Below are 15653 nucleotides of genomic sequence, written 5' to 3'. Positions count from 1 at the left end.
TAATAGAACACAAGAGCTGCACCAGATGTTTTAGTAGAACATCTGTTGCAGCTCCTGTGTTCTATTAAATAGAATACAACAATAGTAATTTTTCCTCTTTCACATAAACATACCTTCACAGTTTCTTTCAGGAAAAAAAATATCTGCAAGCTTTCCTTTAAATAATTCTGTTAAACAAGCTATTAACAGCTTTGAAAAGTTTTTCCACTTGTGCAAGTGACCAAATGGTAATACATCACTGGAAATTATATGCATTTGACATTTCTACACTATAGAGTGCCATTTCCATGTCCACAATTTCAAGATAGGCTAATGCTTCCCTATAATAGGCTGCTTTGAAGACACTAAAAAATTCAAAAGTCAATCTGACAGAATGTACTTTATAAAAATTCACTCAAATTACATTTTAGTACAAGGCATTTCGATACAGAGAAAAAAATTAAGCAAGCCCGGTTTTGGAATAGCAGGCTATTAAATGGCATGTGACAAAAATAAGATTTGCAAATGTATCCTTTAGCTCAGAAAACATTTGCTTAAAAGGGCAGGCCAATGATGGTGCAGAGTAAAAACTAGAATGAATAAGACTCTACATCCAAGGTTGTCAAATTTTGCACCAATAGAAGTTGATCGGCAGCAGGTACAAAACTAAACAAAAAACAGATATTTGCACTTAAAGTAGAAAGTGTTAACTTTCTTTGGACAAATATAAAGAATTCCTGAAAAAATGCAAAGCTAAGGACAAGGTTCCATTTCTCAAACCAAACAAAAGAATAGCCCAGTGAAGACAGCAGCTTATAGATATTCACATTTAACTGCAAAGTTGCTCATTACTTGAAGCTGCTGACCAAAATTAGCAGCAAGCTGCATTAGCCTTGTTATTTTCCAGTATATTCCAGCCTGGTGAAAATTTTTCAGAAAATATGGCAATTAATTGAAGATTGCCACCTGGAGGTCAGTGTTCACAATGTCATGTGAACACAAAGCTCCAGCGACTTGCGAATTCTGTTGGAGTGGCAACTACACTTCCAGGAGACATGGGTTATAGGTATGCAGCAGGAAGCTTAAAGGAATCCATTGATAAAAACAAACAAACCAAGTTATATACAGACTGTTAAATCCCTATTTTTCCAGTACTGATTACCTATCAAAAATCATTTTACATAACTTACACGCTTTTGTATCTCTATTAAGTTCTATTGTCTCTCTGAATTTCACATTTTGCATAATCTTAAAGACTTCAATCTCTTTTTTCTGGAATAAAGGGTCCCTACATGATCAATTTTTTGCTGAAAAATGAAGATCCAAGTTCTGGTATCAACCTGGTAAAACCTGCCCCTTTTCTAACAGCTCAATATGGTTTTATCATATGTACACTAGAACTGAATATATGATTAACCTCACCACAGGATTGACATTAAATTTTAATTACAGATAGGTGCTTCCGGGATACCACGGATAATCCACTTGCTCTATATTTATTGCCGAGAGAGCAGTAAAGGCCTTGGTCTAACATTACACCCAAAAGGTGATGCCTCTGCCAATTTCCGCCTACTACAGAACTGCACAGGAGTACATCTTAACCATAATTTGCATCAAATACTTATCCATAGTTAAATGTATTCATTCATTTAAAGGAAAGTGGTTCTATCCAAAATATTTCCACCTAGTCTTGCTGTAAGAATATATAATCAGCAATGCAGCCTGAATTCGATGCTTTCAAAGGTCTTCACCTGGATAATAAATTCAAAGTTTTGCTTTTGTATCTTCATGTGATTCTGTCTTTTTCACAGTCACTTGTAAAGTGAACCTTAGACTGCACTTTCTCTTTAAGAAATTGCCTGAATCATTTCTGGAAAACAAAACAACCAACTTCTTAAGATCTGAACTTTTTCCAGTGAGGAATACCCAATGACATACTCCTAAAACAAGCAAGGAAAATATTTAATTTCACCTTTTGGGGGGGGAAAAAGACATTATTTAGCACCTTTTGCACACATGGAGTGTCCAAGGCTAATTAAATAATTTAAGAGCAATTATTGTAGTTACAAAATGTGGCTGCCAATTTGCACACAGCAAGTTCCCATAAACAAATAGCCAAATAATCTGCTTTAGGTGTAGTTCAATACATAAATATTGGCTGGAATACAGTGGATAATTCCCTTGTTCTTCAAAATAGTCTTATGAGGTTTTTTTTCACCCTAGAGAACACCTCTGTCAGCCTCACACTAATGCACTACTGCCTAGAGTGTCAGACTAGATTTGTGTCAAACATTTTTAACTTTAAATTATCTCTCTCAACTGACAGACCATAGAGAGAGATCATTCTAATACTGCCACATGATTTGGACATGTGAACCTGTCTATGAAATAAAACAAGTCATGAAACTTCAACCAGTTTGCCCAAGTGTCAAGAACTTGCAAAGAGACATCATTCAATTCTGCCATGTGAAGGTAATCAGATTTCATAATTTTCAGAGGCCTAGTGTCAAAGAAATGGTCTTTGCACTCTTTTAAAGGGAAAACTAAATAATCAAGTAGCTTTAAAAAAAAGCAATTATTAAAAGCTATGGGGATGGTATACAGTCAAGTGGGATTAGACGAGAACATCATTACAAACTTAATGCTAGGCTGAATGATACTGCTGTCTTTAAATCCCATAATATTCTGATTCCATTTTACCTATTAAGATGCATAATTGGATGCAACATAGCTAATTACCTTGTTAACAAAAGGGTCTTCGTTATGTGCACCTCACTGTTTTATTTTGAGTGAACCATAGTGCTTACCCAACTTTTCTACAAAAGAGAAAAGCACTCAAAAATGCAGGGCAAGGAAAATGATTGGAACCTGGAAAATGCATAGTAATGTGATTCAAACTAACTCCTCATTGAAGGGCTTCCAAACCTGAATTGAGCCCAAATTACAGAACCTTAGTTCAATTGGTTATACTTCTGAATTAATTTCCAGTTCTTGCATTCAAAGATGTAAAATCCAAACTCAGTGATTAATTGTGCTGCCAGAAAAAATGGATTAGTGATCAGTGGAATCACTTGATAAGCTGTCGGAGTGCTATCACATTAGAATTCATCCTTTCTGCACCTGTTCATTAAGAATAAGATACACACCAACTTCCAGCATTGATTACAACCTTATAGTACAGTAATGTATTCACAACCACGCGTGTATCTCATTATAATGAGCAGCTGAATAGCAGATTGAGGGAAAAATAACAACTAATATATTTCAGCATACACAGAAGATTGCTACTTTGATCTTTTGCATTTAGGATAGAAATTTTCATGTACCATAAAATCTTGACACTGGAAAGGTAAGTATCACATAATAACTCACAGCACCAAAGAAAAATAAGGAACTGGAGGAAGGTGAACAGAGGCATTCTCCAGGGATCAGTGCTGAGGCCATTGTTTTTAATGATCCATATTAATGACCAAGACTTGGGGGAGCAAGTCACGTTTTCTAAATTTGTGGATGACACAAAACATGTCGAAACAAAGCCAGTCAACACAAAAATAAAACATTCAGGCATAGCTATGTTCAAACATTAAAGTCTCTTTTCTTCTTCTGTCAGCTCAAATATTGTTTAGAATGCTTAAAACAATGGAAATTACAGCCACTTGTAATAAGGGAAGACACACATTTGATGCATTCGTATCACATCAAAAATAGGTTTAGTACATTGCAAATCAAAATCATCATAGACCACTTTTCTTTTAAAAAGGCTGGGGTATAGGAGAATGTGGTATGCAGTAATAAAAATTGGAAACTGAATTGAATTTCAGGTAGATCCTGGTGGCTTCAAATCTCTTCGATATCTTATTGACTATGGTTACTCTTCATCCTTTGCCTCAGATGCTTACCAATTTAATATGGACAATAAATGTATTCAATCTGTTGACGATGCATGAACCAAGAAACTTGTCCAAAGAAAAAGTTCACTAAATAACTTTCAAAGTGCAAGCATACTGTATATCTAAATGCTAGAATTCACTCATTTATAGCCCAACACACTACATCCAATAACAAGATGAACACCATTCTGTCATATTAAATATAGGTATTTTTTTTCTTACAAAACATAGCCCAACTTCAATGATTGTTTTGCTAAACTGTGATAATTATAGAGCAGAAAACAGTACAACACAGGAACAGGCCCTTCAGCCCACAATGTCTGTGGCGACCACAATGCCAATTTAAACCAATCCCATCTGCCTGCACATAGTCTATATTCCTTGATTCCATGCCTGTTCATGTGCCTGTCTAAATGCTTTTTAAACATTGCTATCATATCTGTTTCCACTACCTTCCCTTGCAGCACATTCCAGGCAACTACCAGTCTCCATGTAAAAACAAACTTCCCTCGTAAATCTCCTTTAAAATCCTCCCCCCCTCACTTTAAAGCGAAACCCTCTCGTATTTAACACTTCCATCCTGGGTAAAGGACTATCTACACCATCTACGCCTCTCATAATTCTATATACTTCAATCAGGTTGCCCCTCAGGCTCCAAAGGTCCAGGGAAAAGTAACCAAGTTTGTCCAATCTCTCCTTATAACTAATACTCTCTAATCCAGGCAACATCCTGGTGAACATCATCTACACCCTCTCCAAAGCCTCCAAATCCTTCCCATAATGCAGCAACCAAAACTGCATAAAATACTCCAAATGTGACCTGACCAAAGTTTTATACAGCTGCACATGACTTCCTGACTTTTATACTCAACAATCCAACCAATGAAGTCAAGTCTGCTATACGCCTTCTTTACTATCCTTTACCTCCCAAAGTGCAACACCTCACACTTGTGTGGATTAAAATGCAAGCAGCATTTCTGTCCACCTTTCCAGCTGGTCTATATACTGCTTTATCCTTTGACAACTTTGCTCACTATCCACAATCCACCAATTTTTGTGTCATCTGCAAACTTGCTAATCAGGCCTTCTACACGCACGCACTCGCGCGCGCGCGCACACACACACACACACACACACACACACACACACACACACACACACACACACACACACACACACACACACACACACACACACACACCAGACATACAGAGATCCCAGCACTGATCTTTGTGGAACACCACTGGTCACAGACGTCCAGCCAGAATAACACCATTCCACTGCTACCCTGTGTCTTCTATGGCCAAGCCAGTTTTAAATCCACTCTACCAAGTCTCCATGGATCCCATGTGCTTAATCTTCTGGATCAGTTTACCATGGGACTTTGTCAAAAGCTTTACTAAAGTCCATGTATACAACATCCATTGCCCTACCCTGATCAACTATCTTCACCATCTCCTCAAAAAATAAATCAAGTTTGTAAGATGTTACCTCCCCCACAGAAAGCCATGCTGATTTAGCCAATCAATTGAAACTTTTAGACCAAAAATATGCCTTGGATCCAGATCCCACTTTATATAAAAGGCGAGTTGAAATTAAAACCAAATATGATCTCCTTTTAACATATCCAAATGAGAATCAACTCTTAAAAGATAAAACTCAATTTTATATCCATGGAGATAAAACAGGCAAATTATTGTCTAATCAATTAAAAACCTCTAATAGCTAGACTGCAAATCAAAGAAATTCGCAAAGCCAATGGACAAAGGACAACAGATCATTTAGAAATGAATGATACTTTTAGAGAATTCTGTTCTAAACTTTATAGTTCTGATTCTCCTAAAGATGATACTGTAATGAACAACTTTTTCGACCAATTAAACATTCCTACGCTCTGTGCTGATAACCAAAAACAATTAGATAAATTTATTACTCATGAGGAAATTGCCGAGGTTATATGATCAATGGACTCTGGAAAGACACTGGGCCCTGATGGATTTCCGGGAGAATTCTATAAGGCTTTCTCTTCATTGCTTATACCTTATTTAAGTTCTGTTTTTTCGGATATTTTTTAAATTGGGAAGGTTACCACAATCCTTTTATGAAACTTCCATTTCACTTATTCTTAAGAAGAATAAAAACCCCAACAGAATGTTCTTCATATAGACCAATTTCTTTACTAAATGTTGATGTTAAAATTTTATCTAAAGTTTTGGCTCATGGATTAGAAAATATTTTACCATTAATTATATCCGATGATCAGACAGGGTTTATCAAAAACCGTTATTCCCATTTTAACATTTGTCGTTTATTGAATATTATGTATTCTCCTTCTAAGGAAATATCAGAATGTGTGATCTCTCTAGATGCTGAGAAGGCCTTTGACCGGGTCAAATGGAGTTACCTATTTAAAACTTTAGAGAAATTTAACTTTGGACCCGAGTTTATTCAATGGATTAAATTACTTTATTTATCTCCTTCTGCCCATGTTCTTACCAACTTTCAACTTTCTGAACCTTTTAAACTTCAACACGGAACTAGACAGGGATACCCTTTGAGCCCTCTGCTCTTTGACCTGGTCCTAGAATCTTTAGATATTGCTTTTTGAGAATCTACAGAGATTGCCGGTATCTCTAGGAGAGGTACCACCCATAAAGTTTCGTTCTATGCTGACGATTTACTGCTCTTCATTTCTAATGTTGAGACTTCGTTACCTTCTATGTTTTCTTTACTTTCCCGTTTTAGCCAATTTTCAAGATACAAATTGAATTTACACAAGAGCGAACTTTTCCCTTTGAACAATCTGATACCATTTGAAATTAATCTTCCTTTTAAAACCGTAAGAAATCATTTTACCTATTTGGGTGTAACTATTACTAAGAATTATAAACATTTATTTAAAGAGAACTTTCTTGCTTTACTGAATTATGTGAAAAGGGTCTTACCAAATTCGTCACCCCTCTCTATATCGCTGATTGGCAGCATTAATTCTATTAAAATAAATATTTTACCTAAATTTATGTATCTATTTCAGGCTTTACCTGTTTTTACTCTTAAGTTTTTTTTTGATTCTCTTGACTCAATTATCTCTTCTTACATATGGGAAAATAAACATCCTAGATTAAATAAAGTTCATTTTCAGAAAGCTAAAAATAATGGAGGCTTTGCTTTACTTCAACTTTAGGTTTTATTACTGGGCAGTCAATATACGAAATCTTACTTTTTGGTTACATTATATTAATCATGAGGCCTGTCCAGTAGGGGTTTCTTTGGAAGTTAATTCTGTTAAAAAATTTTCTATTATTTCTTTGCTTGGTTCTTCACTTCCTTTATCAATAAATAAATTAACTGATCATTTGGTAGTTAAACACGCTTTGAGGATTTGGTTACAATTTAGAAAATACTATGGTTTATTGAGATTTTCTTTGTGTAGTCTCATTTTTGCTAATTTTTTTCTTTAAACCTTCTATGACTGACATAGTTTTTAAAGAATGGGATAGATTGGGTATTACTTGTTTTCAGGATTTGTTTGTTGGAGGAAATTTCTTAACATTTGAACAATTGTCAACTAAATATAATTTGCCAAAAACTCACTTTTTTCAAAATTTGCAAATTAGAGATTTTCTCCGATCTCAAGTACATACCTTCCCTATAAGTCCTCATAAGAACTTATTAGATGTAATTTTTAATTTGAAGCCTTTTTATGATGCTTCAATATCTAAGATTTATGGTAGATTATCAGGAACAAATAAGGTCCCTTTAGGCAAAATTAAAAACGCTTGGGAACGTGATCTGCAGATCTCAATTTCTGAGGAAACTTGGAATCAAATTTTTAAACTGGTTAATACTTCATCATTATGTGCACGTCATTCTCTCCTTCAATTTAAAGTGGTCCATAGAGTCCACTTGTCAAAAGACAAGTTATCGCGTTTCTATTCGGATATATCTCCTTATTGTGACAAATGCAATAATGGAGAGGCTTCTTTAATTCATATGTTTTGGTCATGTCTGAGTCTGGAAAAATACTTGATCGAGGTATTTCAAACTTTTTCCATACTTTTTAAAATAAATTTTAAGCCAAATCCTTTAACTGCATTATTTGGGATTGTTGGAGAAAAAGATATAATTCTGGAGACCTCCGACTTACACATATTGGCCTTCATTTCTCATAGCCAGGAGGGCTGTATTGCTTAAATGGAAGGAAACTGCTCCCCCCATTCATGCTCAGTGGTTACGGGATGTTATGTCATATCTAAATTTAGAGAAGATCCATTGCTCTATTTCTGGATCTATTCTGAACTTTCAAATATTATGGGGACCTTTTTTGAACTACTTTCAAAACCACTGATTTGGCGCTTAAGGTACAGATACTGGCCAATACTATTATGTCTTTAGGATGTTACTAAACTGCTTCGGTTTTGGTAGCGGGGTTAGATTTTTTTTATAATAAAATTATCCCAACTTATCAATATCAATTGATATCTTTTTTGGTTTATTAATATGAAGCATTGTGATTTCTAGTGCAATTCAAAACAATCTATTTTGTAACATCATGTTCTTTTTTTTCCTTTGTTTCATGCACTTTGTACTTCTTATTTGAAATTAATAAAAATATTGAAAAAGAAAGAAAAGGATTAATATACAGAATCACAAACAGGTTGCATTTGAAAAATGGATTTCATTTATCAAAAAAAATATTGATGGAGCTGCAAACAGTAAAATTTCTTGATATTACAAATTGCTAATTTATAAATCTGGCCATACTCCTGTGAGGATGTGAGTGGGGCAATACTTAGGTCAAATATGATTTGAGATTGAGATATGTCCAAATGGACAAAGTAAGGGGACAGGAAAAGGGAAAGAGCAAAGTGTGAGCAAGGAGAGCCAGGAAAGTGATTAGGAAAGAAAGGGAGGACGGGGAAAGATAATGCAGAAATGCAGCGGTTGGAACTAAATGAAGCTTCAGCAGTTGAATGACAAAGGAAGGAAGCATAAAAGATTAAGGGTTGAAGGAGAAAGATGGGGAAAAGAGAAAAGAAAGAAGAAAAGAAATGAGCTAATTCTTTAGCTCTGTCAGAGAGAGAAGGGTTTGAAGATAGGATTCAGTTGAATATATGGCTTTCAATCAAACTATCACTTGGCTGAGAGTCTAGATGCCAATCAGCTGAGGAGTGCTCAGTGACAGACAGGCAGACTGGCGATCTGTTGATTGTCAGTGCCAAGAAGAGGAGCCAAGTATTGGGGAGAGTTAGAACTATATCACCACTTCATGGTGAGGTGGAGGAAACTTACGCAGACTATTACTAAACTGTAGATATTTGTCCAAGTCAGTTTTCAATGCTTAGCTTAAGGAGAGGTTGGCAGAAAGAGAAAGTCTGAGAGATTTTGCACTTTTAGGGACTGAGGTTAAAATTCCTCTTATTTGCTCCACTTTTCCACTCAATGGAGGATGTTTGTGGTTGGGATTACAGATGAGATTTTGCCTTATGTTTCCTGTCCTTCAAATTCTCCACTCAGTGGGGGGACTTACGTGTGAGTGTGTGGTCCTATTTGAAACTTACTCACAATGAGAAGCTCCAGATGTTTTGATTTTAGGCTTCTTTGGCAAGAAGAAGAAATTTTTTAGCTGTATGGTCTTCCTCAGTCACTAGTGATTGGACATTGAATTTAAGAGCAACTTGCACTGGGTTGGGCATGGGTCACTAGAGCTTTACTTCTGGTCTCTCATTAGAAATTTGTGCTTGTGATTTTCTGCTCCAGTGAAGCATAATATTTCCAGTTAGGACACTCAAGTGCCTGTTTTCCAGTCAACAATTTGAAAGGGTCACTTCAACTAATGTGTATGTTGGAAGTGAGAGCTTTATCATTTCATTGATATGATGCAGGCAGTGTTGGGAAAGCCAAAATTTAACGGCCATCACTCGAAGACATTAAAAAAGTTGTGATGGGCAACCATCTTCATCCATTACAATCCAGTCTTGTGTGGTGAAACAATACGTACAGTCTGGTTTGATAGGAAGTTGCAGAACTTTGGCCCAGGAAAAAAATGAAGCATTGGTAACAACTTTCCAAAACAGGGCGCTGTGCGACTCTGAAGGAAGCTCACAGGCAGTGCTGTTTCCATGTACCTGTTGTCCTTTTCCTTCTAGGTGGTAAATCCTTTGACAAGTCAGTGCAACACATCTTACAGATGATGTACATAACCGCCACAGTGGCAAAAAGAGTGCATGTTTAACTAAGTGGATGAAGTGTCAATAAAGCAGTGTGTTTTGTCCTAGGTTGGCACTGAGCTTCTTGAATGTTGTTGTAGGTGTACTCCTCCAGGAAAGTGAGGAGAAGTTTATTACATCTTTCATAATATCCCTTATATGTAGTGAATAGGCTTTGGGGAGGAAGTGAGTCATTTCTTAAACTGGAAACTCAAGGTAAGAACATAACTAAGCTCATCTCAATGGGAAATACACTTTGCAGTGCAAGATGATACTTCATCAGCACCTGTCCCTCTTTAAGTGCCAAGTTGATTGCATTTCACTATTCAGTTCCATTTTCCCAGCTTCTGGGACTTCTCACTGCAAATGTGTTTATAAAGTGCCACCATATTCTATCTGTTATGCATTTCAGTGTCATCAACTGGCGTTAACTTTAAAGCTGCAAGACTCCCTATTTTTTTTCCACAGGCTTCAGAATACCATTCTTGCAACCAATACTGTGTAAAATGAGGAAGCTCATTCTTTATGTATTTGCGAAAAGATCCTTCAAACACTTAGGGGAAACAAGAAATTTCAGGTATGCAGGAAAATCTTCTTTTATGCCATGCTAATAGGATGGATCAAGACAAACTAAATAGAACTTTAACCACTGCAAGCACCTCCTACAAACGTGAACAGCACAGACTGCCTGACTTGATAAAAAAAAGTCATTCTGAATATCTGTCTTTTCATTGAATTTAATGAAACAACAGACTCTGAAGATATCAACATAACAATTTAATATCTACTTTCCTTTTTAACTTCTTTCCACTTACTGTTGATGTTTTGTAAATCAGACAATCAGCACCAACATAATCACAGCTCTATTTATTGAATCCCTTCTTATTTAACAACATACCTCCATGACAACTTATAGAAACATAGAAATGTTACAGCATTATAGGAGGCCCATACCACCTTCTTAGCCCCATTCCTCTCATTTTCCCTATATATTTTCCTTCAAATGCACATTTGATTCCTTTTTGAAAGCTATGACTCCCTACTCTTCCACCTCTCTTTTCTGGTAGTACACTCCAACTAACAATGACTTGTGGTATTAAAAAATAATCAACTTTCTTCCTGTATCTATTGTTTCTTTTGTCAGGCACTTTATATCTACGACAACTAGTTCTCAACATTTTCAACAGTGGGAAAGTCTTTCTTTATTTGAATAAATGAACAACTATGCATGCTAATGCACTAGGGATAAATACTCCATATTCTGGAGTAGTTTGATCAGAAAATAATGTACACATCTGAACATCAATTTTCACCTGCCTATTTTGATCTGTGACACTAATTCAAATATGCTTGGTATTGTTTTTTTTCAGTCTTTTGATTAAGAAATCTGTTGTCATACAAATTGATACAGACATCATCATCAATACCTGCTTTACATTTGAGAACATCAAGATGTAAATAGTTGAAGACATGGTATCAGTCAGAATGTATGCCCCTCAAGATGGCAAAAAAGCAGCTTTTAAAACAAATCTTCCTTCAAGCAACTTTTTTGAAAAATCTCCAAAGTACTTCTCGAATTAAGTCAACTTGCAATGGAAATGTAAACACAAAATGTTATTCACACAGATGGTGAATCAGAGGCACCTTACAATGGGACTTTCCATGACAAGTGCATTCCAGACAACGTCCAACAATGTAAAATTGCAACAGTTCACCACAATCTACAGTGAGGAATCTCCTTTAAATTGAGGATTTCTGAGGATGTCTGAGGAAATAGATGAGCTTCTACGTGACTGCTTTGAGTCAGTGGACTGATCCATGTTCAAAGACTTAGCTGCCAGCCCAGATGAGTGTGTCACCACCATCAGGGACTTTATCAGCAAGTGTGTTGAGGACTGTGTACCAAAGAGGACAATCCGCGTGTTCCCAAACCGGAAACCATGGATGAACCAGGAGATCCACTTCTTACTGAAGTCAAGGACTGCAGCATTCAAATCAGGTGACACTGACCTTTACAAGAAATTGAGATACAACCTCCGTAAAGCTATCAAATATGCCAAGAGACAATACTAGTCCAAAATCGAGTCCCAGACCAGCCGTCAATTGTGGCAGGGCTTACATGCTATAATGGGCTCCAAAATGGGGTCAGGCAGCATTGACAACAACAACAGCATCCCTTCCTGATGAGCTTAACGCATTCTATGCTCATTTTGAACAGAAGGGGATTGGTTTGTCACCACCTACACTGACAGTCTCCAATGCAGCTGAACCCATGGTTGCCATTGAGGACATAAGGTCCATCTTCCAGAGAGTGAACCTGCAGAAAGCATCTGGCCTGGATAGTGTCCCTGGTGACGTCCTCAGATATTGTGCTGATCAGCTGGCGGGGGGTATTTGCAGACATATTTAACTTCTCCCTGCTTCAATCTGAGGTCCCCACCTGAAGACCACTATCATCCCGATACCTGAGGGCACATCCCATCAGGCTCAAGGACAGCTTCAATCCCGCTGTTATAAGACTATTGAATGGTTCCCTCATATGGTAAGATGGACTCTTGACCTCACAGTCTACCTTATGACCTTGCACCTTATTGTCTACCTGCACTGCACTTCCTCTGTAGCTGTGACACTTTCTTTCTTTGTATTCTGTTATTGTTTTACTCTGTACTACCTCAATGCACTGTGTAATGAATTGATCTGTACGAACGGTATGCAAGACAAGTTCTTCAATGTACCTCGGTGCAAGTGACAATAATAGACCAATACCAAATTCCAGCAAGTTTGGCCCTGGGAGATCTGCACAAGGTAAATGTGTTTAGCAGACAGTTTGCATTGACTACAAATTATGGACCATTTTTGTATTTAAGGCAGTTAAGAAAAACAGGACTTAAAAGGTAAATTACCCCCAACAATCTGCATCAAATTCATTTGTAATCTGAAAGCTTTTTTCAGGCCTCTTAAAGGTATACACTCCTTCATATCACAGAGGTTTTAAAGCAATTACTTCCTTAAATTTCAGTACCATTGCTTGATTACATGCAAATCAACAGTATATAATAATCAAAGTGAACTTCTTTTGCACCACCTTGTTGAACTAGAAAATGTGAAATTAAACAGAAAATGCTGGAAATATTCAGCAAATGCTATCTGACCTGTTGAGTATTTCAGGAATGTTGTGTCCTATTTCAGATATTCAGCATTTGCAGTAATTTATGCAAGAACAAAAAAATCCAATATTTTTAGATATGCATTGAAAGGTTAACATTCATTTCAGTAAGCCGAGAGGTTTGCTACAGAAGTGAGATTTAACTAATTTATAAAAATATTTTATCCACCAATGCCCCACTACGTTTTGCTGAAAATACCAACCTGCATTTACTACCGCATCAATTTTAAGCTTTGTTATATCACCTCGGTACAGTGAAACGATATCACTCAACTTGGAGTCTTTTTGAGCAGAGACCTCTTCATGTTCTTCACCTACAACATGAAATCAAGCATATATATCAGCACTTTTCCCACCTCTTCAAGACAAGATCACAAATGGAGAAAAAATCTGTGGAAGCAATTAACATTTACTGGTTGGAATGAAACTCAAACCCACGTCAGCAGTTGAGGCAAATAAATCAGATACCTTCAAAATTAGAGTTCATAAGACAATAGAAAAATAACCCTGAAAGGCTGACGTGAGGTGGATTGAATGAGAGGAAACTAATGCAGACTGTAAATAGTGGCACAAAGAAGATGGATAGAATGGCCTGTTCCTGTGCTTGGTAATTAAACACAAGGTCAGCAAATTTAGCTTGTGCATTTGTTTCCACCTTAATGCCAACAGAAACATATATGCAAATAGCCATATGGCACAAATCTTTTTGCTGAACTAAGTAATTTGTTACTTTTTCTTCCTTGAGGTACTGATTTATGCTAGGGATATTTCCAATGTTAAACAACCAGTACTTCGCTTAAGTGCCAAATCTTCATTTGTGAATTTAGACAGTATCCTCATGCAGGTTATTCTGGTGCTCAGCACTTAAAGAACATAAAAAAAGGAGCAAGAGTTGGCCAAGCAGCCCATCAGGCCAGTTCTGGCATTCAATACAATCATTGCTCATCCAATCTTGGCCTGAAACTCACTGTCATGGTCTTCCCTCATACTCCTTAACTCCCTTGTAGTTCAAGCATCTGTCAATCTCCCACTGGAATACATTCAATGACTTCATCCATGCAGTTCTCTGGGGTAGAGAGTTCCAAAGAGTCACAATCTTCTGCGAGAAGAACCTCTTCCTCATTTCCACCTGAAATGGGCGATGACTCCTTATTCTAAAACTATGCATTCCGAGATTCATTAGGACGTCACCTGGAATGCAGGGCTGTAGTTATAAGGAGAGACTGTATAGGCTGGGTTTATTCTCACTGGAACGCAGGAGGCTGATGGGTGACCTTATGGAGACTTAAGAAATTATGAGGGGTATAGATAGGATAGTCAAAATATTTTGCCCAGGGCAGAGTCATCAAGAACTGGAAGGCACAGTTTTAATGGGAGAAAGGCAAGTTTTTCCACACAGAAGGTATTAATATTTGGAACAAGCTGCCAGAGGTGGTAGCAGTGGCAGATACTATTACAACGTTTAAAAGACTTTTGGACAGATGCTTGAATAGGAAAAGGAGTAGAGGGACATGGGTATAATGCATGCAAAAGGGATTGGTGCAGATCGACATCACAGTTAGCATGGACAAGGTGGGCTGTAAGGGCTGGCTTCTGTAGTAGATGTTTCTAAGATTCTACAATTCTAATTCTATGATTCTATGAGAGCTGGAAAGGTTTTGCAGAGCCTCGGGCCTCAACAACTGAAGGCCAGGCCATAACAATGGACTCGTTAAATTCAGAGATGTGCAAGACCCAGAACTGCAGAAGCATAGCTATTTCAGGTACAAAGGCAGAGTGGTTACCTTTCTTATTGGCGTTCAGAAGCCTGAGCTATTCAAATGCAGATATGCTCCCACAGCAGCTGGGAATTTAAATTCAAGTCATTGAATACATCTTGGATAAAAAGCTAATACCAATAATGCTGACTGTGAAATTAACAGATAGTCATAAAAGCTGCTAATTTTCATTTGTGACTTTGAGGGAAGGAAATCCACCATCTGTATCTGGTCTGGCCCATATGTGACTCCAGACCCAAAACAATTTTGTTGGTTCGTAAATGCCCTCTAGAATGGCCTGACAAGCCAGTGAATTCAGGAGCAATTTTATAAAGGTAAATTGCTGGGCCTTACCAGTGATTCCCACATCCCCCGAATGAATAATAGAAAACAAAATTCAAAGCATTATAGAGTTAGAGGAGATCACAGAGGCACAGAGGTCAAAAATCAGAGTTTTTGAAAACAAGAATCATTTGCTCACTCTGCTCTCAATCTCTCCCATTACTAAATTCTTAAACTGGTACTCTGGGATATCACTTAGCACTAAGAATGTTTAATATTCAGACCATGATGTACATTATTAGATGACAAAAACTGATAGAATCCTTGCAGATTTACTACTAATGGACTGTTGCTAACAGCTTTTTATTCC

The 15653-nt window shown here is 37.0% G+C and overlaps 1 protein-coding gene across 1 annotated transcript in view; it reads right to left on the bottom strand.

Annotated features, from left to right (window-relative positions):
* LOC127567988 (ADP-ribose glycohydrolase MACROD2-like) overlaps positions 1–15653 on the bottom strand; it is an 874651-nt gene that overhangs the window by 815007 nt on the left and 43991 nt on the right. Inside the window, exon 5 of the mRNA XM_052011231.1 lies at positions 13448–13558. Coding sequence (XP_051867191.1) covers positions 13448–13558 — 111 coding nt within the window. The remainder of the gene's footprint in view (positions 1–13447; positions 13559–15653) is intronic.

The sequence above is a fragment of the Pristis pectinata genome, chromosome 3 (genome assembly GCF_009764475.1).
Source record: "Pristis pectinata isolate sPriPec2 chromosome 3, sPriPec2.1.pri, whole genome shotgun sequence".
NCBI classification, from domain to species: domain Eukaryota; kingdom Metazoa; phylum Chordata; class Chondrichthyes; order Rhinopristiformes; family Pristidae; genus Pristis; species Pristis pectinata.
Note: the sequence above shows the minus strand (reverse complement) of the source record. Positions and strands in the feature narration are given on the sequence as shown.